At 35.9% G+C, this 27806-nt stretch overlaps 4 protein-coding genes and 1 long non-coding RNA gene across 12 annotated transcripts; 3 read left to right on the top strand and 2 right to left on the bottom strand.

Moving 5' to 3' along the window:
- Positions 1–56: 56 nt before the first annotated feature.
- On the top strand, positions 57–3735 carry LOC107274689 (molybdenum cofactor biosynthesis protein 1). Of its 3 annotated transcripts, none has more exons than XM_015754072.2 (9): positions 57–182; positions 593–634; positions 712–1004; positions 1087–1204; positions 1278–1480; positions 1555–1752; positions 1931–2155; positions 2296–2530; positions 2911–3735. In XM_015754072.2, exons 3-9 carry the CDS (start codon positions 915–917, stop codon positions 3525–3527), a joined length of 1686 nt encoding a protein of 561 aa, XP_015609558.1. In that variant the 5' UTR covers positions 57–182; positions 593–634; positions 712–914; the 3' UTR covers positions 3528–3735. The 3 variants fall into 3 exon arrangements, with proteins under 3 accessions (XP_015609558.1, XP_015609560.1, XP_015609559.1); XM_015754074.2 differs by having other exon boundaries at positions 1278–1445; positions 1526–1752; positions 2674–3159; XM_015754073.2 differs by having other exon boundaries at positions 58–182; positions 1278–1445; positions 1526–1752.
- LOC107274688 (integrator complex subunit 7) lies at positions 3680–7990 on the bottom strand. Of its 2 annotated transcripts, XM_025092012.1 has the most exons (15): positions 7591–7683; positions 7476–7516; positions 7197–7387; positions 6894–7118; positions 6575–6824; positions 6410–6483; positions 6173–6318; positions 5757–6102; positions 5433–5692; positions 5128–5328; positions 4970–5063; positions 4808–4911; positions 4210–4699; positions 3881–4153; positions 3680–3777 (listed from the first exon to the last, which is right to left on the bottom strand). In XM_025092012.1, the coding sequence occupies exons 4-14, from the start codon at positions 7041–7043 to the stop codon at positions 3902–3904; spliced, it is 2367 nt and encodes a 788-aa protein (XP_024947780.1). In that variant the 5' UTR covers positions 7044–7118; positions 7197–7387; positions 7476–7516; positions 7591–7683; the 3' UTR covers positions 3680–3777; positions 3881–3901. The 2 variants fall into 2 exon arrangements, with proteins under 2 accessions (XP_024947780.1, XP_015609557.1); XM_015754071.2 differs by having other exon boundaries at positions 7197–7516; positions 7591–7990.
- A 33-nt stretch (positions 7991–8023) lies between these two features.
- LOC107274687 (dynamin-binding protein) lies at positions 8024–13497 on the top strand. Of its 2 annotated transcripts, XM_025092011.1 has the most exons (10): positions 8024–8038; positions 8106–8601; positions 8685–8862; positions 9110–9228; positions 9346–10785; positions 10854–11003; positions 11078–11698; positions 11765–11947; positions 12046–12636; positions 12928–13497. In XM_025092011.1, exons 2-10 carry the CDS (start codon positions 8512–8514, stop codon positions 13120–13122), a joined length of 3567 nt encoding a protein of 1188 aa, XP_024947779.1. In that variant the 5' UTR covers positions 8024–8038; positions 8106–8511; the 3' UTR covers positions 13123–13497. The 2 variants fall into 2 exon arrangements, with proteins under 2 accessions (XP_024947779.1, XP_015609556.1); XM_015754070.2 differs by lacking the exon at positions 8024–8038 and having other exon boundaries at positions 8045–8601.
- A 649-nt stretch (positions 13498–14146) lies between these two features.
- On the bottom strand, positions 14147–27519 carry LOC107274690. Of its 4 annotated transcripts, none has more exons than XM_015754075.2 (3): positions 16643–16995; positions 15784–16509; positions 14147–15431 (listed from the first exon to the last, which is right to left on the bottom strand). In XM_015754075.2, exons 1-3 carry the CDS (start codon positions 16702–16704, stop codon positions 14996–14998), a joined length of 1224 nt encoding a protein of 407 aa, XP_015609561.1. In that variant the 5' UTR covers positions 16705–16995; the 3' UTR covers positions 14147–14995. The 4 variants fall into 4 exon arrangements, with proteins under 4 accessions (XP_015609561.1, XP_015609562.1, XP_015609563.1 ...); XM_015754076.1 differs by having other exon boundaries at positions 14147–15413; positions 16643–16992; XM_015754077.2 differs by lacking the exon at positions 16643–16995 and adding an exon at positions 27353–27519 and having other exon boundaries at positions 14996–15431.
- On the top strand, positions 20466–21778 carry LOC107274692. The gene is made up of 2 exons (XR_003061898.1): positions 20466–20730; positions 21315–21778. It is a non-coding gene; the product is annotated as an uncharacterized LOC107274692 (long non-coding RNA).
- Positions 27520–27806: the final 287 nt, after the last annotated feature.

Consider the following 27806-nt stretch of genomic DNA (forward strand, 5'->3'; position numbering starts at 1 on the left):
CTAATACTACTAATTATGTCCCAAGGATCGACCACTTTCAGCATATAAACTTTCATCTCTTCTGTAATATTACTCCTTGGTGCAACGTTTCAAAATCTTAGTCAATCTTAGTCAATCCCGTGAGTCCATAGTGTGTTGTTGAGCTACAGCGGTAGCTGAATACGGACGGACATAGGCTTAAGGTAATATTTCATATACTTATAAATGATATCAAATTATCGGATGCTTGTCAAGAATTCAATTATTTCTAGAACCACAAAGGTTGTCAATCTGAACAAAACATGTTTTGACAAGTAAAATTATTCTCCATTTAATTTTGATTTATTTAAATGATTTCAAAAAAAACTAGCGCAATTAATTTTTATCAACCCTTTATCTTATTATGGGAAAGAAATGGTTCAGAATGTAATCTGATTATCAGTGATGCAACGCTTTGCGCGTGCAAACAGTTTATAGCAATACCGGATATGACCGCATTGGTAGCGCACGCTTCCGCTGTACTAGAATTCAATTCGGAAATTGATAGACAAAAATTCGAATTAAAAAATTGTATCTATCGTATCAATTTCGTAAGAAATATTTATAATTCCAGATGAGAAGCGGATGAGCCACACAATCATAAACTAAGCAGGGGGTAATTCATTTAAAGAAGCAATAAATCATCTAAGAATGACAGCTAGCATTAAATGTAATGATCGATGATTTTTCTAGAACCGTCAAGGGAGTCATGCACGAAATTACAATATATAAAAGGAAAAATTATCAAGGCAAAGCGTAATTATTACCAATCAAGTTACATAATAACCTTGTTTTTCGCTGGATGATGCTCTCTACTTCAATACGAATCTTATTGCTTCAATATTTCGCTCTAAGCAAGATTATACTGTCCATTTCGAAAACCGTATATTCGACAGATGTTGGGTAAAATCTTCCGGGTAAAGAGCATCTTGAATGCCAAAGCATTGACGACCGAGGCTTCTATATCTCCAAAATCAAGTTCAAGAGTAAGAAAATATAAATGTGTAAGAGTATGATACTCTGCAATGATATTTTTAAAAAAGACAACGAATTAAATGTTTTTTATAGATACAACAATTTAGAAAGAGAATAAAAAATGGTATTAATGAAAATATACTCACGGACACATTTGGTCGCGTTCATACCTACCTTAGAATCTCCGTCACAGAGAGATGTAATTTACGATGTGAGTTTATAAATCAGAGTACCATTATTATTGTTTTTCAAAGGATAAGAAATAAACGCACTATTTTCTGCAGGTATGTATTGCATGCCAGCGGAAGGTGTAAAGCTGACTAAGAAAGAAGGTATTTTAACTACTGATGAGATAATTCGCGTGGCTGACGTCTTTGTCAAAGAAGGAGTTACTAAAATACGTTTAACTGGTGGAGAACCGACTGTCAGAAAAGACATCATTGATATAGTTGGTCAGCCCATATTACTTTTATTTGCTTTTCGAATGGTACAATAGGTCATAAACCAATAATTACATAGCAAACCATTTCAGCACGGTTAAAGCAACTGAATGGTTTACAGAAAGTAACAATGACTACCAATGGTTTAACGCTTACCCGTATGTTACCAGCTCTTCAGAGAGCTGGATTAGACGGTTTAAATATTTCTTTAGATACTCTCAAGCAAGATCGTTTTGAGCTATTTACAAGAAGGAAAGGTTGGCCAAGAGTTATAGCTGCTATCGATTTAGCTGTACAACTTGGATATGATCCGGTTAAAGTTAGATATTTATTTATATTCTATTACCTTCCCAGCAAGCACGTTTGTCACATTTACGTAACTATTACATACCTGCTATAAAACTTAGAATTTATTATGTTGAAATATAACTTTTACAAGACATGTGTGCTGGGTTCAGATGAAAGGCTGTTATTTTTAATGTTTTTTTTTTTTTTAGATAAATTGTGTGGTAATGCGCGGATTCAATGACGATGAATTAATGGACTTTGTAGGTTTAACAAAAGATAAACCCATTGATGTACGGTTTATAGAATATATGCCATTTTCTGGTAATGAATGGAAAGAAAACAAGATGGTTTCCTTTAACAATATGAAGCAAATCATTCGAACGAAGTTTCCTGAATTTCATGCCATTGAGAATGAGCCGAATAATACATCTAAGGTATTTTGTTTAAATAATTGTTAGCATAGAATTTTATTAATGACATCTCAGATGTAATACATTCTTCAATTCGCTTATCTTTATTCTAATGATATTATCAGAACGATTTTCAATTGTCTCATTTGTCTTCTGATGAGCAGGCATACAAAGTACCTGGATTCAAAGGCCAAGTAGGTTTTATTACCTCAATGAGTGAGCATTTCTGTAATTCATGTAACCGTTTAAGAATAACGGCTGATGGAAATCTGAAAGTGTGCTTATTTGAGGGTAAGGGCGAAGTGTCCTTGAAAGATGCACTGAGAAGTGGAGCAACTGAACAAGACTTGCGAAATCTAATAAGTGGAGCGGTACTTCGTAAAAAGAAGCAACACGCAGGTATTATAAATATAAAAGCATTTTCTATAACGGAGAAGAAGTATAATTCGAATACGTATATATATTTTTTAATTTATTTGACAATCCCGAGGAAAACTTGCAACGGATAACTAGCGATAACGTTTGCACCGCGTATGTTTCAGGAATGTTCAATCTGTCCCAGATGGAAAACAGGCCAATGATTCTGATTGGTGGTTAAATAATTCCGTAAGAAGTGTAACGCACGTATCATGAAATTATAGGATAAAAGTTTCGTTTCTATAATCCAGAACAAGACGTTATCGCTAAATCACAGTGCTTGTCGTACTTTGCGAATTTTAAGACTCGATTTATCAGTGAACTGGGAACACTTTTCTATCATACCTGTTATGTGGTTACAGACAGTGCGAAAATACGACAACTATATTCGAAAGAATATACGTCACATAATAATATATGCATAGCACACATGGAACACATACATTGGATTTCTCAGCGGAGTGCAGCCGCAAGACTGTATTCATCGTTGACGCATGTGGATGAAAGAAGTGGGAAAGCATGTATGGTGGATGTTGGAAGGAAGAGTACAACTGAACGTATAGCAAAAGCAAGGGGATTTGTACAAGTGGGACACGATATCAGTAAGCTTATTAATGAAAATAATATGAAGAAGGGTGATGTACTATCAGTTGCACAGCTGGCTGGGATTATGGGGGCTAAACGTACTTCGGAATTGATACCGCTGTGTCATCCCTTAATGATAAACTATGTAGACGTTCGTTTAATACTTAATTGGGAAATGCATAGAATTGAAATCACAGCGGAAGTTAGATGCACTGGAAAAACCGGTGTGGAGATGGAAGCTTTAACAGCTGTGAGCGTTGCAGCTCTTACAATATATGATATGTGCAAATCTGTTTCTGCGCATTCCATGCAAATAACTGGCATAGAATTGGTTTCAAAAACTGGAGGTGCTAAAGGAGACTTCTTCAGGGATAAAGAAATTATATTACCCTGATTGCACTATTGCTCAATTGAGTACAAGTATAAATATATGACTTAATTTAAAGAACAAATTTGTTAAGTGAAAACTCCTGACATATCCAATTGTACTGTATAAACTATAGAATGCTATTGGTTAAATTTTGTATGTTCGTTATATACCTTTTCTATATTTTAATATCGTTGGGTGTTCTTTAAGATGGGTATTAAAATCTTGTATGAAATATCAATGTTGAATTACTTTCCTATAGCATCCATCATTTTACCTATAATTGATACGTTCGAGTATTTTTATATAAAAATCTTGATTATCATTTGCTTAAATACAATTTAAAAACTGTATAAGATTAGTGTATAGAAAAGTATTACCTTCTAGAAGTACTCTACAGATCAAGGCAGTTTTCGTTTGGTAGGTTCCTCGTGCACTTTGACTTGTAACGTAGAACGAGGACCACATTTCCACACATTTCCATCCTTGTCAAGTATACTGGCACTTGCAGTGACTTGATACTGGCCGCCACTGTTGATGTTACTGTTACAACTTGGACCAGTAGCTGGACTTCCCAAAGAAAGTAAAAACTCGCAAGCAAAGAAATCGCGATGAGGGGTTACTGTTTGCTGCAATTCGTTCATGTTTGTGTCCTGGAAGTAAGCATGTAATGTCTATGGATTCGAAACATAATAAGACGGATTCTCACCTTTTGATCAGAGTTGATCTTTGAAGGAGGTACTGTAGATATGGAGATACAAACAGCAGCTACTGAACGAAACAAAGATGCTCTACGACCATGTCTCAAGACCCCTTCCACTTTGAGAGCCAGTTGACTACCTTGAGGAACTGATACAGGTTCACCGAGTACTCGAGGTTGTGGAGAGACTGATAATTTCACACTAGTAGCTTGCAACGCTTGGAAGAAATATCGAGGTATTGGTAGACGCATTTTTCCACCAGCTAGTAACATCACTTGAGAGATCAAACAACCGACACGAAGATGGCTTATAGCACCACCTTCGGTTTCCAAGGGCGGTGCAAGACGACGAACTTCTGAACAACAACGTGCAAGTTGCCGCATTTCTACGGAATCTCCAAAATTGAAGTCCCCTTCATTCTGTCGATATCTGGAAACACCTACTCCTCCACAGACTCGCTCAACACTGTTGGCCATCAATCTACACATTTCCTGAAGCCTAAATTACAATGTTAAGGATCATGTATGAATGATTTTACTTTTATGGTATCGTTAATGGTGTCAATGATGAGGAATTATTCGAAAACTACTAAAGTTCAAAGGATACGCTCGAATATTCGCCAGGGATCCGGGATCAGCATCAAAAGCTGATTGATAAAGTTTTTGATAATTCTCTGCACACGATCGTAAATCCTGTGCTGACTTTCTTAACTATCAACATGAAATGGATTATAAATTCAATAGATTGAGAATTGCCTTAATTTATTACCTGATGAGTAACTCTTCCGTATCGTTGCAAATCATCTTTAGTAGCAAGTACTACGGCTACTGCAATTGCCGGTGGTGGTGCAGTACAAAGTGATCTGTAAACAAAAAATATAATTAAAAAATTCGTTAAGTTCATTAATTTTTATATATGGCATTAACCTGCAAGAATGTAACAGCTGGACCAATGCTTGCAAAAATTCACAGCGGAGTATCGAGTATTCGCTGGCAAATTGCAAACTGCGTAATGGTGTACTGGCTGCTTTCATTGAAGCGCAAGCACTAGCGTAACGTGATATCGCACCATTTAATTTCTCCACAATACCAGATTTTCTACCATTTTCATTATCCTCCGTTTCCTCCCTGAAACATACTACAATTTATAAATGTTTATCCAATAATTAAACGAAGACTCTCTTGAGACACAACTGCAAAAAAACATGGGTTTTATTTTTAAAGATACTGACATAAGATGACTTTCTGCACTTGTAACTAACTGTAATCCTGAAAGCCAAAAATGCAATTGTTCCGATGCTACGGCTTCTTTTAATCCATAAAATATGCGTGTTGCAATTCTATGGTGGCCGTATCTTGCTGCACTACGTGCAATTCGATATTTGGCCCAACCATCCACACTTTTAACGACCTTTTTTATTGCTTCAAGACATTCAGCATTCCATTCGTAACCCCCTGCGACTATTTGAAATAGTAAAGTACAAAGCATTACCTAAAAATATAATTTTGTAGTATTTTGTTAGAGTTTTAAAAAAATACTACAAAGTGCTTCCAACCTTTGTGTGCACGTGTACCGTTTGTTTGAGCTTTATTAGAATATCTGGTAAAAGAGGTAAAAGAGCATTGTCTCCCAAGCTTCCTATAGCCCCTAGAGCTTCGCAAAGAGCCACCATCTGCCCATCGCTTTGACCACCTTCAGGGCTAGTGTTAATTAATGTTGCACCAATAGCATCAACGAATATAGTGCAATGACTTGGTTGAGCTTGGCAAAGTTTAACAGTGGATCGTAAACAACCTTTTAATTGATACAAGTGTTTTTCATCTAACGCTAAAAGTACAATTAAGGACTCCAGACAAGAGACCACATCCTGGGCTCCAAACGCTGGTAATCCCTCTTCGTAGCTGAATAAAATGATTATATGGTTAGCACTCGAATATTTAATTTTTAGAGTATAATTAAAAAATAGCATACCAGTAACAAGCAATCCTTGCAAGAATTGTCACTGCTTTTACAGCTACAAAAGGATCTGGTGAATAGCATGCATTAACGCAGAGAGACAAAAGTGGACTTCCTTCTTCCATGTTTGCATCACAGGTTACTGCGCTTTGACTCAATACCTATGTAGAGAAAAATAATTGATAGTACTAATAAGTTTTGTAATAGAATTATTAAATTTTGTGAATGAAATATAGTAAATAATGTTAGAACCTCTATAACGTCTAGAGTACGGATAAGGAGATCCGTATTTTCGGTTCCATCTTGTAAAAGTATTGTTGTACTATCTAGAAGATGGCAAAACACAAAGTTTTAGTTTTGTAAAGATTTCCTTTCTATGTATGTATACAAGTAAAAAGATATTGTTAGATTATATACCAATCAAATTGGTGAGTGCACCCTGTGGCCACAGATGAGCACCTCTTCTGGCAAGACTATGCAAAAGATGTAATGCATGACGTTTGACCGATAATCGTGGATCATTATGTAAATACTGAAGTAATAATGTAACTTGTCCAGAAACATCTATTACTGTTGCAGATGCAAGTGTGCTAAGTGCACTCAATGTCACTCTTACAAATTCAACAGCTGGATAACTCCCAAGTAATTCCATGCATAATTCATTCACCTATGTAAAATGATAAGGTATATCATCTTTTCTTCTAATATATACAAGATTGATAAAGAATGTACATACCATGGAAGCAGTCGAAGTATCATGATGCATGTATTGTAAGATTGGTATAAGCTGAAGCTTCATAGACGATGGGGTAGCTTGACCCCTGATCATGTCTGAAATTTTACTGCACATAGAAACAGCAAATAATTTTGATTGTGCAGCAAACATCTGTGCTGCATAAATTGCAGCTTCCACTTCAACTGAATCATGTGAATCTAAAGATCTTCTTATACTGTGATGAACCTATTTTAAATTATCATAAGTAAAATTAATGGTTGTAGTTAGTGTTTTTTAACAATAATAAAAGCAACATATTTATACCTGCTGCCGTTCTGGTATGATACCAGCTACACTGCCCAAAGTACGTAAAGTAAGAGCTCTGGCAACTGGATCATTAGAATGAATTACACTATAAATACGTCTTACAAATTCATCCACATTTAATATTTTATCTAAGTGTTTTTCACTTTGTTGACATACTCGAAGAACCCATACTCTCAAAAAATTGCTACCTATGCGAAAGACATCAGCCAACTTGAGCAATGACGAATTAATTAAAATAGGAAAGGGGTATTTTTCAAACAGGCGAGGAAAACGTACAATGGCTTCACATTGTTCACCAGTCTTAACAGAACGGAGTCCTGAAGAAATATAAAGAAATATTAAACATCTATTAAAACTTTAGATTGAGAAAACCGGCTACTTCAAAACAAACCTTTATCGAGCTCTATAAGAGCTGAATTAGCATCTTGTTCTGGTTCTCCAAGTCCTGCGTCGTTAAACGCATTCATCCTCATTCCAATCATTTCACTATTTATTTATTCACTTATTCAACTACTACTCAAATATAGTGTGGATTTCAAACAATTTTTAATCTTTAAAATTGCTATTGTTTATCCTGTCATGCATACTTTACAGCACGTTGTATATACATGCAATTAGATCTCTACCTCTACTAACTGTTGAATGCTCGGTTACATTTACGTACAGCTGATATATCTCCAATAGGAGCTTGAATTACATAATAAAAGGAGTCTATCTATTGGTTTAGCAAAAGTACTAAACGATTGACGAATAATATCTAGTGTTATAAAAGTACTTTTCCTATAGGTCTGAACAGGTCGCCATTGTTGCAACCAAATGTTTGTCGGAACATGGCGCAGGTAACCGAATAATTCATGTTCCCGTAATTAATGGTAATAAATGGTAATTAATTTAAATCGTTTAAAGCTCTTAGCGCATGAGGAGCAAATATTAAAATGAAGTTCCGCTATTCTGGATACTATAAACCATTTCATAATAATAAACTACTAAAGATAGCGGCCTTAGTAAAGCTTGAAGCGAAGAAGAGGATCATGAATTTCTGGAAGTGATGAAATCTTGTTTATTCATTAAAATGCTTGTGAAGTGCGCTGGCGCCTACATAAGAATAAAACATCACAGCAACAGTTACGTAGAAATCGTAATGAATAGTAAAAAATTTGAAATAATAACTAATATTGAACAGTACATGAATTATAATAGAAGATTTAAGCCGCGATAAGACTTGTCAAATAGATGAGTTGTCACCGTCGTAGTTCTCCGAAGAAGAATTTTGCAGAATCTCAGTGAAGAAGTGCTGAAAATATCTAGAAATATGGAGCCAGGAACTCTTACAAGAGTCTTACATGACTTTCTGACAACTGTCGATGGTGAATTGAGTCTCCTTAAAGGAGATTACTTTTTGGTAATTTGACATGGCTCCATATTGACGTAACTCTATGACGAACGATATTTAATCCTAATGATCATTCCATACATTATGCGCAGATAAACACGGTTATAGATAAGCATTGGAGTTACGGCCAATCTCACAGCAGGACAGGAAAATTTCCACTTAATTATCTGCATAAGGTTCAAGTTCCACAAATACAGGACACCGAAAGCTTGTTCATTTCTATTGCAGCTTTCTCTGGAGAACAAGAAGGAGATTTATCATTTGGAGAAGGTAACTTAATAAATATGTTATTTATTGAGTATGAAAATGCAGAAAAGTTCTTTTTTTTGCCCACCATGTTAATGGTAATTTTTTATCTTTATGAATCTTATCATATGCCAGATATACAGACATGTATTTATGATCAAATTCTATACATAATGTATGTTCTACGAATAACGTTAATTTTTAATGTATCATTTAATATCAGGAAGATGTTATTTCTCAATTTAGATGAGTTTTTTGTTTCTATTTCAAGGTGAACTTATTGTGGGTATACAAGAAGTCGAAACAAATTGGTACTTGGGATATATAGACTCAAGAAAAGGAATTTTTCCAACTTCTCATGTGTGGAAGCTTGACTCTACTTTGCTGAAGGTAATTTTACATTTAATATTGTTAAATATTTGTATCTATACCTTTATGAAAACTGAGAATTCATATCGTTATTGCAATTCATACCACATTAAAAACCATTTTTCTTTTACTTCATAGAAAGCAGAGACAACAAAGAAAAATATATGCAAGAAAGCAAAAGTAAAAACATCGTTGCAAGCACAACTTGATGAAGAATTGGATTTGAAGGAAGGAGAAATTGTGACTGTTACTGAAATTTTTGATGATGGGTGGTGCCGTGGAATAACTGAAGATGGTAGCCAAGGTACGTTTCCAGAAGGTTTTATAGCGTACATTGAAGAATCAGTTGTGAATCAGGCTGATACATTATCTACAATGGACAATAGCGCAATGCAATCGTTATCAACCAATGATCGAATTTACAAAGACTTCAGTGAATTTTCTACTGTTCAACATTATGAAGAAGAGCCCGCACCTAATTACTATGATTTATTTCCTGAATCAAAACAATTGGATGAATCATCTCAGGATGTTTTAGATGATAACAATTTAAATCCTCTTGGTGTTAAACCATATGCAATCACATTATTTCCATTTAATGCCCAATTTCCAAATGAACTAAGTTTTGCAGCAGGAGAAGTGGTACATCTAATAAAGCATATAGATACAGAATGGGCAGAAGGCTCGATAGACAATGCCAAGGGAATCTTCCCAATATCGTATGTAAATGTTATTGTCAATTGTATAGAAGTCAGTAACAGCCAACCGTCACTAACTGAAGAAGCGCCAGTGACAGTAAACAAATATGATGCACTAGAGCCAGAAACGCCATGTCAGGTAGAATTTACTTTCAATGCTCAAATGAATGGCGATTTAAGTGTGACAGAGGGTGATATCGTTACTGTGGTTGAAATGGCCAATGATGACTGGGTAAGTGTAAAGGATAAAGATGGCGAAGTTGGCTTGTGTCCTAGAGGATATCTTAATCCTGTTATGGAGCAAAATACTGATCCGGATGAGCACCTGTTCGATTATGTTATGGTAAGAGGAGAAAGAAAAAATTCGACTGAAGTTGAAGATCAGAAATCAAAAAGACTTTCTGAGCCACATCGACCAGCACCACCAGCACCTGCACCTGGACGGACACCATTACAAAAACCATCTCCTCCTGATAAAAATAGACCTGAAGAATCGTCAAACGAGAGCGATAGTGCAGATGCTGCAAGTGCTGCTCTGAAGCAGAAAAAATTCGATCATAGACAAAATGTTATATCCGAACTAGTACTGACAGAGAAGGAATACGTACGAGACTTGAAGATAACATACGAAACTTTTCACTTATATGATCATAATTTTCTCGAATCGCGTGGTATTGATGTAACAGTATTATTTGGAAATATTGCTGAGGTCACTCAAGTCGCTGAGGAATTATTGGATAAAATCTTACGAGCGATGAAAGGTTGTGACGAAGAATGCCAGACAATAGGTCCCTGCTTCTTGAAAATGTCTGATAAAATGCAACATGTTTATGTTAAATATTGTAGTAATCATGAAGCGGCATTGACATTATTGAAAAAGGTACTGTCTTGTACTTAAAATATTGTTGATTATTTTATACCGATGTAATAAAAAACAATTTTTTTTAGTATGAGGAAAATAGAGAAGCTATGGCCATATTTGAGAAGGGAATCGAAACTTTGCGACATCAGATAGCATGTTTTGATATGAGTTCAATTTTAATTAAACCAGTACAAAGAATTCTAAAGTATCCTCTTATGTTGTACGAGTTAATTAAGGTATGTACATGTACTTTTCTATTATTTTAAGTTCTATTAATATATCTAATTCTGATAACAACGAACTCTTGTAGTGTACCGAAGATGGCCATCCAGATAAACCGGAGATAGAAGAAGCATGGAAGGCTATGACAGATGTAGCAAGCTACATAAATGAATATAAACGCCGAAAAGATTTAATAGCTAAATATTTCGATTCTGAAACAACTTTAATGAGGAAAATGGCGAAACTGAACATGCACTCCGTGGCCAAGATGTCGACCAGACTCAGTGCTAAATTATCAGCTTCCCTAGGATTGACTAATCTGACAAGCGATCCTGAATTTAATGAACTCGAGCGAAAATTTAGATCCATAGAAAAGTGTCTATACCAACTTGGAAAAGATGCTGAACAGTCTGTTACGTTCGTCAGCGAAGAAGCACTTTTTGGAAAATTATTGGCTGATAGTATACTCAGTTATTATCAAGGTACAGTGAGTGACGAAGTAAGAAGATTAAAAGACACTCGTTCGGTGATTTGGAGGACTTTCTTGGAAGATCTTAGAACATGTCTGCAGACAAGAGTACTTACACCGGTAAATACTCTCGCCACACTTCTAGAGGGACCATCAATGCTAATCACAAAAAGATATGATAAACTAGTTGATTACGATGCGGCAATATCGAGAAGTGAAAGGAATCCAGACGCCAAAATTGTAGGTACTTTTTTAATTTCGAAATCGATCATCATTACTTTATTTCTTTTGAATTTCTTTACATAGGTTCAGGATGAGTTGTCCATTGCAAAAATGAACTTTGAAGCATTGAATCAACAATTGTTAGATGAATTACCATCTCTAATTGAATCTGCAACGACAATTCTGGTCACCTGCATTGGTGCATTTACAAATTCACGCAAGCTCCTGAGTGGAAAAATTACAAAAAGATATTTAGGACTCTTCGAGGTGATTTTTATATATAAATAATTAACCAAATTTTGCACCAAATAAAATTATCACTAGAGTATGTTGTAGAAAAAATGTAACAAAGATAACATTTTCAGATCGCTACTCAAGTAAAACCACACGACATTCTTGAATCCTTCCTAGTACATCATAGTTTACTATGGAATCAAATTACACGATTTAGCATGGCTGGTACTAATCCCAGAATCGAAGAAACTCAGGTGCACTGGGGTCCGCAGAATAACAAACAGAAAATGATGCTCCAGAATAAGTTTCCTCCGGAGAGGCTATATATCGTGAATAACGATATAGTCAGTACTTCGGCATTAGACATCGGAGCTGTGAAAGGCACCTTGGTAGCAGTAATAAAAAAACAAGATCCTATGGGAGATACTACAAGATGGTTCGTCAACAATGGATCTACTCAAGGTTTCTTACCAAGCCAGTGCCTAAAATCATTGTATGAGTTACAACGGACTTCTATAAGTAGCAGCGAATCATTCACAAGTCAAGAAAGCTGTGTTGATCTTATGTCTTTGGATTCACCGGAAAAGGAAGCTTCACAGACACCGACTTCGAGACCACAATCTTATTATTCAATCGTCGAGGAAGAATCTGCAGACAATCACTATTATGGAAACGTAAAAGAGGCTAGTCAGCCTCAATCCTACCAAAACATTGACCCTAAGGTTTGTAGTGTTAAAACGTTTGCAATGTTATGTCAACTTTATCGTATTGCGATACAAACGGGTTTTTTCTTTTTTTTTCCAATTAGCAAACATCATTATATATTATATTCTCGTAACGAATACATACAATTTGTATGAAAACAGTATGCTGATCAGTTTCGTGATTTGCATGTTCTTATCACGTGTCTGTTGTTTGTAGAGGAATGCAATTTCAAGTATTTTCACATAAGGTGTATTCATATGTTTGTTTTTGGCACAAGCTATAATTGTCGTCTCATCGTTTCTTTACAGTTTTATTATGCGATGTACGACTTCCAAGGATTATTGCCAGGTACACTCTCAGTTAGTAAAGGGCAGGCTGTAAAAGTTTTACAAACACATGATCAGAAGAATAACGAGGCTTGGTGGTTAGTAGAGGATCGTTATGGTAAGACTGGATACGTGCCACATAATTATTTAGGACCAGCTGCTTTGGTGAGTCAGTGACCTTTATTAAGATAGATAACTATTATGTTCCCATCCACTCATGGTAAATGCAAAAATGCTTTGTCTTATCGTTCACGACACGAGTTATCAGCATTGCAGGTAACTCGTACGCTATATATTCTATGAATTTAATCAAATTTTGGATTATACGTATACAAAATATTTAAACATATATCTATATGTAAAGTTTACAATTAACTTGATTTATTTGTAAATGCTGTTTGTAAATATGAGGTTAATTTCTCCTGTACAGATATGGAATAGCTGTGATAATTTAATGGTACTGGTAACACTAAGTTTTATCAATTGGTGTTTACAGTCAATTTAAGTCATTTGTAGCTAATAATTGATAAACTTTGACTTGACGTAAACGATTATTGCCTTTAGTTCTTTGTTTTTATTTTTTTTGAGAAACATATACGTATCATTATTGCCTCTTCATACCAATTTTTTTGTTGGCATGGAAAATGCATCTTAGTATTTTTATCTTTTTCGTGTTTGCACGCGAATTTTTGTCCAGGAGAAGTTATTTTTATCAATGAAGATAACTTGAAGTTCATGGTTTATCTGCAATGCGTATTGTATTTGAATACGTGAAAATGATATTTTAAGAATCATTCTCACTGAACTAACAGTATACATATGTATATGACCAACTTGTAAATACCATTACTCGTCCATAGATGTTTTCATCTTTTTAACGTTTCCACCTCAGTTGTACAAATATTGGATATAATAACACAGATGTATATGTACTATAAAGTATCAGTAACTTTATAAAGATATCGTTAATATTTGTATGCAAGTATTTAGTACATATATAATTGAAACAAATTGTATGTGCAGATATGATGAGATACTTCTAGCATTTCTGCAAAGAAATAAATTATACCACTCTTGTACCGCAAGTCCGCATTTCTGAAAATTATGTTGTATCCTTTTCCTGATGTAGTTTAATATTACTTCCTTCCGGGTTTCAAATTACAATGAAGGACAAGGTTTCTGCCAATGAAAATCAGTTGAATAATTTTTATAAAAAACGTATTTGCTATATTATTACCATATAGTACATTCACTGTTACAATAACAGTTATTACACTAAAATTATGACGCGTATCTAGATGCTACATTATCGTCGAAGAAAATTAAAAAAGAACATTAAATAAACGAACAGTCTTTTAAGGTACAAGGATTTCAACTGTGATATAAAGATATCATTTTTATAACATGTATAGTCAATGGATTAACTTACGTCAAATAAAAAATACTGATCTAAGAGATACAACGAGAGGTGACTTATACGAAAACTTTGCGAGATGGCTCCCTCTGATTTTGTTCGTTTTGAGATATGCTATTATCCATCGAAATCTGACTGACACATGTTTAAGGAACTTAGCCTATCAGAACAGAACAAAATGCATTTTTCATAATTTGTCATGACCATTATCCTCCAATCGGTTTCATCTAAATATCTCGATTGGAAATATGTGAAACTTGAAAAATTGTCCAACTTTGACACGTGTTACTTGGGTTTCGATAAACACATCTCAAAACGAAGAAAATCGAAGGGAGACACCTTGTAAGGTTTCTCTCGAAACGCTGTCCCTGTTGATAATTTCAGGTCGGACTCGAAGCGACGTGAAAACTAGAAAAATAAATATCACCATTTTTCAGCAAAGTCCCAAGTGACATAACGAGACTATGGACTTTGCCTACATTTTCACAGATTCAATTGGAACTATTAAACGATAGAAACATGTCATTTAAGTCATACGACTTGCGTCTAAGACGTCGCAACGAGCCCAACATCGCATGGACAACGTCGAGCGGTGTTCAAAACCCCATTGAGGCCTTAAAAATGGAATACATTAATTTAGTCTGTAGGATAAAAGCGAAGAATGGCTCTACCGTGAATCTCGGAATGGCAGAGTTTGTGTACGACATCAAGAGCATCTTCCGCTGGATAGACCGTATGTGGCGGTGGTTCAATCTCACCGGAAGCGACCAGTTCAACCAATTCTCGGAGCTGCTCAAGACTCCCTTGTTCGACAGGCTTGATACTCTGTTGTCTTTCCTCAGCGCGTCTGCTGAACTTTGGTAGAAGTCTATCGGCGACCTCCCGTATAACAAATACGACGCCTCCCTTGTTCAAGCACTGCATACTCCTGTGTAAACTGCGTGACGTCGTACCGAAGTCAATCACAACGTCGACTGGACCTTGACACGCATCCATGGTGCGTTCGATCAGCTGTTTCTCATACAAGTCTTCGTTCCACTGCACCACGTTTACACTGTAATCACAATAGGTTCTAGTGGTAAATAAATCAGAAAAAACTGAGCGATGACCGAAAATGAAACTCGATAGTAATATCAAAATTTATACGTCCGAGTCATTAGCTCAATAAAATGCTTATCTCGGAAACAGATTACAGAGTTGCTAATTTTAAACAGATAACACGAATCCTTTTAAGTTTTATTATATGCATGAAGCTAATTTAATACTGTCGTAAAATAAGATCAAATACTGTCTGAGATTGGTCTAGACATTTATATATTTTAATTCCTATACGATAAAGTTTAATGACTCCTCGTGTAAACCAATGACATATTACGAATCGTGCGAATGTTTCTACGTGGATGAGCTTTTGCAAAAGAACCTACCGTTGAAACTCCTGTGCAACCATGAGGCCGTCATCTTTAAGGGACGCAACAGTGATGGTCACTCTGTCCTTCATATTGCTGAAGTGATATGCCGCAATCCTCATAGCCCAAAGTGCCAATCCTCCAGTTCCCACAATAAGGATTTTGCAGACGCTGTGGTCGCCTCTTTGTGCCAGCAACGCCTGAACGTGCTCGTGTGCTGCGAAGACTGTGTTCATAGCAAGAAGTGCACCAGTCGGTAGCATGGCAGCCACGCTTAACGGCATACTGTCTGGGATCTTTATGAGATATTTGAGATCATGCACGACCAGATACTCGACGTAGGCATTTGGAATTCCTTCGTACGGGTATAAGATGACGCGGTCTCCTACGGCGTAACCACAATCGCCTGGCAGATCTTCGCCCAGAGTCTCGACAACTCCTGCCACTTCGTAACCAGGAAACAGAGCTGCATCACGAACTCCATGATGCGGTAGGGTCACTGGGAAGTCACCCTCGAGAGAGACTTCCGACGGAAGGCTACCGGAGCTCGATACGGAAGTGAGACTGGAGAAACTTGGTGAACGACGAGGATGGTAGCAGGCCCCTGCACACACTACGCGGATTCTTGCGCCGTGTTCCGGGACCTCTGGAATTGGTACATCGAAACTGAAGACGCAATCTCGGCTAGTCAGTCCAGGACTCTCGATAGATAATTGACGACACAGCTTATTCATCGTATGCTCTCTGTAAAGATAAAGGAATTCACATCATAAACAAAGTGTACTCTCATAAAGAGATCAAAGAATTTTTTAATCTTTTAATACCAATTTATAAAACAAATATTTTTCTCATTAATAATCAGACAAAAGATGCGTACCCATTGTAAGTAGGCATAGCCTTATGCGCGGGTGGCGCGATAGGTGCTATTTCGACAGGCATTATTGACTATACGAAACACACTAGAATCAGTTGATTAAAATAAATCCTCGTTAAATAGTACGCGCACTCAAAACTATGCAATTAATCTTATTTACGAGGTAAACCAAACTTTTCGATTACACCTTACTCCTTTGTAAGGGAGAAAATGCTATGTTTACAGTAGACCTAACAGTACCGGTTCACTGCGAGTGAAATTCTAATTGAAGCCTGGCGTACTCTGGTGCTTATATACGTGTCCGCTTGGAACTGGAAGGGAACTTAAAGGAGGGGAAAACCGTCGAGCACTCACAAAACGCGTGCAACGGCTGTTTTATCGTGTTTCAGAGCACGCACCACATCCCGTACTATATCGTGATCCACTGACAGAAGGTGGCCCCTCCTTGAGAACGCAAACACTACAAATCCAAATGTGTCAGTTCCCTATCCTTTCCACGGTAGTGCACTTTTCACAAGCAAGCGTTTTATTTTTACGTTGGGATATGTGGGAATAACAACACACTTGTTAGCGCGTAAAAAGCGACTACCGTAGATAGGATAGAGAATAACACACTTGGATTTGCAGTTTCATAATTTTGTTTTGATATTCTTAATATAGATCGCGATAAGTCTTCGATCACACAATTGATCGATTGATGTTTTTGTGGCAGATCGATGAACGTGTTTTTCTGTTTACGTTGATCTACGTAACGTACTACATTGATTTTGATCGGATATGATTTGGAAAAAATATGTTTCTTGAAAATAGATCATTTAACAAATTTTCATATTATAAAGAGTTGGAACATCCCTGAAGATCATTTCTTAGCGGACCTCTCTGCTGTTTGTACAGCTTGAATAAATCTCGTAACAGTTTACAAAAAAAAAAAAAAAGCTAGGAAACAAATTTAATTTTACATATTTCACCTCCCAACGTTCTAGAAAGGTCTACAAATTAATGGCATCAGGGGTAAACGCATTTTTATCATTTTCGTTTACATATCAGAACTTTGTCGATCGCTTCCTAGCAAAGATAAGTTAATGGTTACGTATCGATAATGTTAAAATTTCATACTGGAGGATACAGTGGTTATGGCATGTCTGATATATAAGACTGTTACATCGCTAGGTAGGAAATTGTAACAATACAGAAACGTAAGGGTTACTTTGTGTTGTTTTCGATTAAGACGAAGCTTTTCTGATAGACACGAAATCGTAATAAATTCATTAATGTTACACGAGGCGATATAACGTTATCATTATTTCGAAAACAGTGATGAACATTAGATAACCCACCGTTTGTTTTCAGTCGTATCCCCATGGTAAGTACGCAGCTGTGTTCTAATTCTAATGTCTACCGTTCACTTGTTCGTTGCATAACAGCCATAATCTGCCATTACGTTTTCCTCGCAATATAAACGAAGAATATGAGTTTGCATTGGGAAAACTATCAGTTGACATTCAGACGAATTACTTTGTTCGACATCCAATTTTAGGTTATGGTTGATCGCTGTGTAGATTTTTTTGTCATTTCAAGAATGATATGACTTTGCAGCGTCAGTGACGAAGTTATGCGAACAATAGCACTTAAGTGGTATATATTAGGTAGTTGACATGACCTATTTTTGGCTTAACAAGCATTTCAGGTCATTTCGATAAACGAGATTTTAACTTAATGATCGCGTCGTTCATCAGCACGTATCATTATTGATGGTCATGCTACGAATATAACAAGTCACTAGACGTCATTTTGATTCATTATTTTATTATTCTTCCAAATGTTCCGTCAGTCGTTAATTTCTATGATGTGTCATTGTGATTGATGGGTAATCCCGCTTGCACACCCTTTGCCAAGAAGTATTGACACTTTTCTAAAGTCATCGATACCGACACGAGGCAATTTTTCCAAATTCATTTCACCCGAATATTTACAATGTAATTTAGATCGTGGCGCGAGAAAATTTTCGCAAAGTATTAACATTGGAAATTCGAAGGTACAGATGAATATTTTAAAGACGTCTGGGAAGCGTCTATTACTACGAATGACTAGAATAACACTGAAACGCCGTTAAAAATTTGCCTGGCGGAAAAGATCAGCTGACTCGGTCTATGTATAATTCGTTCGTTGATTTAGCAAGAACAGCAGCAGTGATTATTATTTTTTGTAATTCTACTTTCTTCTATATTTGAACGCCTTGCGAATATCTTCGCTCGTTTAAAAATAATTACAAATTAAACCGTATTCGTACGGATGATAAAAACAGGGTAGTAAATTTCTTTGGAAAAAAAAATTTTGAATTTCATTGAACACCGAAAACAGTAATTCTCAAATTTATTACGAATATCAAACAAAAACGGAATTACGCTGTTAACGAAAAATGTAAAATTTGTATCAAGTACATTATGATAATCTAGTGTGCTGTTTACGATTACGCAGACAGTAAAATTTTCATATTGCATTTTTTGCTTAACGCTAGACAGTGCATATTAAACCGCACGGGCAGTCATTAATATTAAACGGTCTTTTAATCGTTTCTGTCTCAATATAAATATTTTGATTTTCATTAAATCAGGTATCGTAACAATATGAAGAAAGAGGAAAAGTTTGTGTTACTCCTTAAAATATATTCGGTACAGAACTAACCGTGAACATTGACTAGAGTCGGCAGCAATTACGTTTCCAAATATTAATTTTGACCATAACGTTATAAATTTTCTGACAAATCAAATGTATTTCTCGCCAATTAACATAGCACGAAGATTTATAAAAAAAAAGGTACGAATTTACAAAAACAAGTTTTAATTTTATTTTTCATAAATCACCAACAAGACTGATAATTCCAGTAAAAAGAAAAAAAAAATTATTTCTGCTAAGACGTTTAGACTATTAGACAAATAAAAAGATAATCTTAGTAATCTCATAACAGCATACGAATAACACCTGATTTGTTATTATGGATTTATATTTTCACACCTTATCACCGTTCAGTAACTACATTTATCAAAGCTCACAATCTTCACTATTTAATCATAATCTTCCTTGATAAAACGTTCGTCACGTAGATTACACACTTATGTCCGTTAAAATGTATTTAAAAAAAGCTTTCGTCAATCGCCAACTAAGCTCAAGAATCCAAATGTCTAGCCAATATTCCCGAACGATAAATATTTCCAGGGTGATTCGAAGGGCACCATACCACGTGAAAGACAGAGTGCAAGTTTCCTCGAAAAATTATAAAGCTATAATATCAATGCTAAATCATCTAGAAGGCCAAAGAGTACCAAGAGAAAAAAACATCATTTACGGTAAACAAGAAGCGAAACACGTCAGTTGCCACCGGAGCGAAATCCAGGGCCTCTTTGTTCCGTCCTATGTCTCTACCGAATCCTCCTTTACGCGTCATCGTAATATCTGTCGGCATCTCTCTCGCTCCTACTCTCTGGATATTCTCGACCAGCTGGCTTGCCGGCTAGCTGGCCATATGTATCGTGGCGGCTGTCGTAGTTCTGCTGGTGACTGTAGGGTAGGGGACGAGAAGGCGGTCGATGCCGCGACTCGGCGGCACGCTCGAATCACGTGCAGATCAGCGACCATCCGCGTGCTCGACCGACTCAATCACTAGACGCTCTCACGTTCTCGAGAATTCAAACCGTTTCATGGAGTGAGGGCTTACCTCGTTTCCTCCTAGGCGCACGCGTAATCGAAAGACTCCGTGACTCAGAATCAGTAGACGATCTGATGATACGAACGTGGTGCAGAGGTATACGCTGTGCACCATCTACAGCAGACATATTGTATACTGAACCATAATATGGTACAATGTAGTTACTACGACGGAAACTTCGTTTTGCGTAGGTTATCGTTTACACGAGGTGTGTTTAACATTTTGAGAAAGGAGAACGTACACGGTTCATGTGGTATCTCTTATACGTATGTAATCGATGTACTTACAAAACTTTCTCACTTTCCCTGTCTATATGTGATTGTGGAACACTCGGGAGTTTATTTGTTACATCTGCTTCGACGTAACGAGGAAAAATATACGACCTGTAAGTTTTGGTCAGATGATCGAGTTGACTTATGGGAAGTCATTGTTGATTTTCAATAGCTGTAGCGCATACGGATTTATGGATTATATATATATATGTTTCATTAATCAAACGAATTATATATCGATCGGTTAATTCTGAGAGTATTGACTGTTCGTAACTTAAAAAGAGATTAGGGTCAAGGCGTTCATAGATCTTTAGCCTAGATAATCATCTCTGTTATAATAATTACGTTGACATATTAAAGTTTTATTGGCCATTGATTTATTACAATCTTAATCGTGAATTCAATGATTCGCTCATGATTTCGAGATAAGCCAATGACTAGGAAATTGCAGTATCTTTTGCACAGACTACGTAGTCACATGTTGCAACATAAACGTATGTAATGCCATTATGAAATAAAATACGCTTTTATCGTTTAATCGTAAAACAGGCTAAAGTCTTCTTTTAGCAGTCCACAATGAGTTAACGTGAACAAAAACCGGTTATTCCTTTGTTCGCTTTTTTTTTTAACTTCATTTCCTTTCTACGAATCTAACAATTCGACCATACCGCTTGACTATTGAGCTATTGTAACACAGATGATGCTCAGAAAGCTTGAATTTTCGGAAAGATCGATTACTTTATTCAAACACGACGAATCGTTTTTCTTGACTACTTGGAATTCATAACTGCGCAAAGAACTGTTGGAGTAAACAAGAGAGTCAACTATGGTCACCAGCAAATCTGCATCCTCTTATGATTCATCGGCGAAGACCACGATAACATCAGCTGTTTTACTACGTGTTAGTTTATTAAGTACACGTATACGAAAATATTTAAACAGCTTGAGAGGACTCTAATTGTAAATGAGACTTTTTTTTTACAGGACATTATTTTTTAGCGGACGTGCTCTAAAAATCATTCGTTATAGAGCTGGACTGACACAGAATGCTCGAGTCTATAGTCGAATCAGTTTCGTGCGACGTAACGGACAAAGGCGAGATTTTCTCTAATAGTTGAGTGCTATTTGTATTTTATTTTATTAAATCTATATGACAATCTATATCTAATGTTTTTTGTATATATACGATAAGAACTGTGATTCCATTCTTTGTGCAATCTTGAACACTGAACAATATATATATATATATATATATATATATATATATATATATATACACACACATATATATGGAATGGACTCAAGGTCGGGGTCAATACTCCAAGGATAAGGGTATAAGAGAATCTGAGACTTTTTCAAACAGTAAAAAATCTCTTGAAATATTATATATAATTTTGGATTGTCAATATCCATTGAACGATATATATATATATGATTTTATATGAATCTAATTAGAATAACTGAATAGTAGCATGAAAAATACGGTCCAGCAGCCATTGCTACGTGGGTTGAATACTTTCTAGTGACCACAGATGTAGAAACGAAGTACAGGGTTATACATAATTCAGGGTCAGATTATTTAACGGTGTATTTTTTTTTCAACGGCGTGCAGACTGTATTTTTGAATTACTTTATAAAAGTGAAAAAAAATCTTTTATCCTCAATGAGTTGAAAAATTATTTATCAGATGACATTGTATGGTATGCTTATTTACGTGCGGCAGTGCAATGACGTGTTTTCTAATACGTCGTCTCTGATAAAAAAGACAAGTGATTTAACGAGTCCATAAAGTCTCTTATTATTCTCGGTGAAAGTGGCCCATTTTCTTTGTAAAGGAAGGACAAATACGAAATTGTCATATCTATAATACCCATTGACTTTTGGGACAGGCGTGAATTATACCATGCCACGAGTATACTGTAATATATTCGAAAAAAGATACACAAAAACACGTGTCACACTTCATTGGTATGAATTTTAATACCGATGACTTACTTGCTTCGACAGTTCTCGCACAAACGATAATTTCGATTGTGATGACGATTCTTTCTGTAAGCCTGTGCTCAACGGCTCGACACTTGCGAGAGAACTAATGTGCTTGGACTGCACGTTCTTTTTATAATGGCGACATTAGATTGATGCCACGATATACATGGTGTTCGTAATACACGTACGAGAACAGTTAACCTGTAAGATCATGTAAAATTGATTCGACAAAGAGCAGCCTAGTTGGAATAAATTGTGCCATAGGTCATGTGAAAATAAAGAACGTACCGAGGGTAGGAGATTATTGTTAAAAATGTATGGTAAATTATTCGTCATAAATCATCGACAAACGTAAGTAAACCCTTGAAAAAATCACGCGAGAGAAAGAGGTGAAATTGTATCTGACCGAAGATACAAGAATGTCTTTGTACATTGTACCTGATTGTATTTTCGAAAAATCTGATTTGTCGTTGTCTAAAAAGATTCCCACAGGGGAAACGTTGATACCTTTTGTATTACGTGACAAGATTAACAAACTTGTTTACGTTCGCAGCTGTCACATTCAGCGATGACGACAGATTGATCACGCGTTATAAGCGATGTCGGCTATACCGGGTGATAGAAAAATTTAACAATTCTCTGAATGCAAGAAGCGAATCGCAGTAGCGATTGCGTAACCGATCGCACAAATGATAACAAATCTAGCGAATTTATATATCTGGTCTAAGTATTTTGTTTGCTGATGCTCGGTATACGCGAAGTGAATTCTTTTTATTATTTTTATACGCTTTAGCCAAATTGTATTGCGAAATCATACTAATACGTCGCAGAAAAACATTAGTCATTTTATTTATTGAGATAAAAGCAAGCTTCTCAACATCTGTACAAAACACTATCGGCAAGAACAAATATGCGTAACGTATAGGAAACTGACGAAAAATAACGTGGCCCAAAGAATCATGGAGTAAACATCCCGGCGAGAAAGTCAACGCATAGTTCGTTAACCTTTAAAATTACGTACCGACACCGTAGCTCACTCGACCTCATGTTGTGGCTGAGAATTTTTAAGTTGGCGACCTCGAATATTGTCACGGGCGTAAATTCAAATTCAATTTAGTTGACGATAGTGCCGCAACACTCCCTAGCGCTATTTTCCATATCCCTATGGCAACGCGTAACAGAACCACAGTGCGTAGAATTGACGAATTCGAAAGAGCACGATTTTAATATATTCATGGATGTAACTAAACGTAGAATATTTCAGTATGAGTCACAATATTTATCGAATACACTATTGAATGACTAAACGAAAAAGTCGTCATGCTACGAAGTAAATACATAGTTATCCGAGGTCGTTCTGTCCGCAAATAAGACTATCATGTTTTTTTCAAGAGTTTGTGCGAGTCGGCAATCTTTTAAGCGTTACAGGGATCAATCGATGCGTCTGACCTAAGATGGGATTCATTATCGATCCTCGTGTTGTCTATTAATAACTATGCGTGCCCTGACACGATCACGTGGCACCTGTCCTTCGCTTTACTTATCTGTTTGTCGATACCTGTAACTATACAGTTTTCTTCTCACTTTGTTCCGTGCAGTCCTAAGCGAGACAAAGAGTACGTTACGGAACAAAGGAAACATCAGCATATAACTTCAAATGAGGATCTTATTGAATACCGAATATGCGAATCCGTCCAAACGCATTGGATCGGTATCGACCGAACTTCTCGAAAACAATGATTATCTATGATTTCGTTTTGCCCTGTATAAACGTATCTCTTAACTTTATTCAGCACCTGGATCCTGACTATAGCCTAATCTTTATTCCATACGAAGAACGAATGATGTACTTTCTACAACTGTTTAACTATTTGTCCAGTCATGCTATTTATTCTTCATTATCTCAAGACGTAAACAAAAATTTTGTCCTTTGACCTAAAATTGAATAGCACGTGCATATATCAGCTGATCTGACAGTTTCAAGCCTATTGGTATTATCAAACATAAATAATTAATAAATTCTTATCAGAATTGTTGTCACTGTTTAATCGTAATTGAAATCGTCGTATCGTTTAAAGATATTCCATTTTTTTCTCTCTACACGTCCTTATGATCCAAGCAGCAACGTATTTTTCTTTGATAATCTTGTGCTTACGGAAACGGGAGAAGTGATAAAATTATTATTCTATGATATAAACAATTTGCTGGTTAATTCACAACATTTGCTATTTGCGAATTTAAGCGAAAAGTAGTTAAAAAAATTCATATAGTGTATCAGTAATGTTAGGGATATTTATTTTATTTACGAACCATTGTCATTGTGATTATGCTCGCTATCATGTGTGTATATATATATCATATCAGATGACTATATGGTTGGTTTGTGCGACGTGCCATTGGTATAGTGCAATATGGAGATCACGTCACGGCATTTAAAACGTACGATGTTTACTATTAGAATGACATTGTCGATTGAAGACATTCTACAACGTCAATGACGATTGATAAGGATGAATCTACGTCACGTTATCGAAATTCTTCTGTTTACAACTTCGTGTGCAAGAAACGATCCAGAGTACACGGATGCATATGAGTACGTGACCGAGCCCTCGTAAATAGCTATTTTGAAAAAATTTTCAGAAATTTAGTTACTTATTATGAACTTTGATACGCGGCAGTGCGTACATTGTCTATAGTGTATGGCCGTATAGAACGTGGAAAAGCCATTACGCATTGTAATATTTATTTAAAAAAAATAGTTTTAACATGCGAATTAAATTTGATTAGCTGTATTTTTCACTTTTAATCCGGCTTGCGTTCCCAGCAAATTCTTGCGTATTTAAATGAAAAGAGTGCTTACCAAGCGGTGGCAAATATTTATGTTTCCCGTATCTATTTTTACATACTCTTTGTTTGGGTTCCTCGTGAGGTTTCCAAAACACGCTTACAAAATTATTTGACACAAGCTAACCTCTTTTTTTTTCATTTAATCTGACAACCCGATTCTACGATTGAATCGCGTTGACATACGATTGCAACAGTAGATACTAATTATATTGATTGATTGCTGATTGATCGAAGAATTAAGGAAGCCATTATGCGCGAATACTGTATATTCTTTACTACGTTATTGGCCAATTAATCGAGCAATATCAATTAACGTTTGGTTAGCTAAGCTATAACGTGGGTGTTCTTAACAGAGATAAATTGTGTTTGCTGATCGATAAAGAAGTCTCCATTTTGTTGGTAGTAATTTTCATTTAAATGGAAAAAAAAAACAATTTTTCATTAGACTTTCCATGTTTGTAGTAAAATTTGTCTATTCATAAAGAGTCAAGTTGCTCGACCCATTTTCAAATCACAATCCTGCTTCTTTGTTGCAAAAAAATGCGATCGATATTAATTAATGAACTTATGCTAATATGTATACTATATCAGACTATCGTGTATTATATTCCACTAATGGCGTGTTAAAATTATCACGTGGTATCAATAACATCAATTGGTATCAATGGTGGTATCAATTATCACGCGATATCAATAACAGAACATTTATAGTTTTTATTAAATCTGTTCCAATTAAGAAGTAATTGTTGCAATCAGTAGGGGTCACATTCATCACTAACATATATCCCCAGGCTACTGCCATTTTACATATATAACATATATAAATGTCGTTAGAAATATCTCAATGATACACAAGTCGCTTATACGTTCTGAAATGCATTGCATGTTTATTTCGAGCTGGTAAACAGAGGCTAATTCTATTTAAAGATTTTAAAACCATAAAGTTTTGTAGCAATCGTGAGAAATACGATGTATGAAAAATACAATCTGTTATCAGTCAACGACATGTTAATGACTGCGCTATTGGACCCCCCGGCTTGTTGTTAAAGATTGAGAAGTTATGATTACAGTACTGAGATTAGTTAACGATGTGACTACATTGATTCATCTCGTCTTAATATAAGCATTTGCAATATCTAATTCTGGAAACTCAAGTGCGATAACACATATCATTTACGATTTTCACTGGCCGTATCAACAGCTAAATTTCAGGCTATACAAATGAACTAAAAATACGTTTCGTACTCAAATTAATTTTAGTGTTTAAAACTCCTGTGTCCTTCTAAGCTGTAATTTATATAGGACTTGCGCATAGTTTCTACCGTCCCAGTAAATATCCTTTACCGAGAGAACATGTATGGAATAAATATACTTGAGAATCATACAATTCCTATAGATTCCAATGGAGAATTAGCAGTTATGACAATTCTGTCAAATCGTGTACCTATGTACCTATCGCTTCATATTTATTTAATCATGTAGCAATCAGCACGATAGATAAAGTATGTATGGAATGGCAAGATCCTTTGTTTGATTAGACTGCGTCAAAGTGTAACGGCAAGTATAAGAATGAATTTACTCCCAGCAATACGAAATTGACGTAACTGATGTACGGACAGTCAAATTTTCAAAAATATTCAGGAGCCATGTTGTCAAACAGGGCAATATTTTAAGAGCAAACAAATTAAACACTCGAGATACCGACGAATTCGCACAAGCCTTGTCAAAATATGTTTTCTGATAAAAGTATACACATAAAGTCCCAAGGATACAAACTTGAAGTTCATTATCATTGATACAACAAGAAAAGAATAACTACACCGTTCTATTGATCGCGTGTTAAAGCATAACGCGTCATTTACTGCAAACATCGAATATCCAGCTGCTTGTCATGTGACGTACCTGGAAGTTGACAGCAATGACAGTGATCCTTAATAGAACAACAGCACAATCGATGTTTCGTTGGGAATTGTCGTTGTCCTGTCCGAATTTTCAGTACGACGTCTCTTCTGTTTGAACTTTGAATCTGCACGACAAGTCGTACAGTCTCCGTCCTATGGAAGTTACTGAGGAATATTGGTAATGTTGAGGGCTTACCCAAATAGAGGGCGCTTCAAGGAGAAGCCTCGCGCCGACTCAGAAAGGACTGCAAAGTTACGTCGGAACTATGGAACATCATTGATCCGTTTTATCGGGGTTCTATGGCTCCTACTATAAAGCGAAACTTCACAATTTCAGATTATAGATCGAAGGACAATGAACGGTGCAGGTGAAGCATGCGTGGGTTGTTTTTAATGGCATTATGTAGTTGTGCATTTATTTTGATGTTGTATATGGTGTCTGATTCAATGTAGAT

Source organism: Cephus cinctus, unplaced genomic scaffold (assembly GCF_000341935.2).
Source record: "Cephus cinctus unplaced genomic scaffold, Ccin1 Ccin1_scaffold0101, whole genome shotgun sequence".
In the NCBI taxonomy this organism is placed as follows: domain Eukaryota; kingdom Metazoa; phylum Arthropoda; class Insecta; order Hymenoptera; family Cephidae; genus Cephus; species Cephus cinctus.

Bases quoted from the DNA above. Each gene is read 5' to 3' on its own strand.
- LOC107274689 (XM_015754072.2), top strand. From the start codon at position 915: ATGTTGGGTAAAATCTTCCGGGTAAAGAGCATCTTGAATGCCAAAGCA. The intron at 1,005-1,086 runs GTAAGAAAATAT...TGTTTTTTATAG, and splicing joins CTCCAAAATCAAGTTCAAGA to ATACAACAATTTAGAAAGAG. The intron at 1,205-1,277 runs GTGAGTTTATAA...TATTTTCTGCAG, and splicing joins AGAGAGATGTAATTTACGAT to GTATGTATTGCATGCCAGCG.
- LOC107274688 (XM_015754071.2), bottom strand. From the start codon at position 7,681: ATGATTGGAATGAGGATGAATGCGTTTAACGACGCAGGACTTGGAGAA. The intron at 6,484-6,574 runs GTATATAATCTA...GCCATCTTCTAG, and splicing joins TGCACTCACCAATTTGATTG to ATAGTACAACAATACTTTTA. The intron at 6,103-6,172 runs GTATGCTATTTT...CATTTTATTCAG, and splicing joins GCAAGGATTGCTTGTTACTG to CTACGAAGAGGGATTACCAG.
- LOC107274687 (XM_025092011.1), top strand. From the start codon at position 8,512: ATGGAGCCAGGAACTCTTACAAGAGTCTTACATGACTTTCTGACAACT. The intron at 8,602-8,684 runs GTAATTTGACAT...CATTATGCGCAG, and splicing joins TTAAAGGAGATTACTTTTTG to ATAAACACGGTTATAGATAA. The intron at 11,004-11,077 runs GTATGTACATGT...GAACTCTTGTAG, and splicing joins TGTTGTACGAGTTAATTAAG to TGTACCGAAGATGGCCATCC.
- LOC107274690 (XM_015754075.2), bottom strand. From the start codon at position 16,704: ATGCCTGTCGAAATAGCACCTATCGCGCCACCCGCGCATAAGGCTATG. The intron at 16,510-16,642 runs GTACGCATCTTT...TTATCTTTACAG, and splicing joins GCTATGCCTACTTACAATGG to AGAGCATACGATGAATAAGC. The intron at 15,432-15,783 runs GTAGGTTCTTTT...ATTTACCACTAG, and splicing joins GTTGCACAGGAGTTTCAACG to AACCTATTGTGATTACAGTG.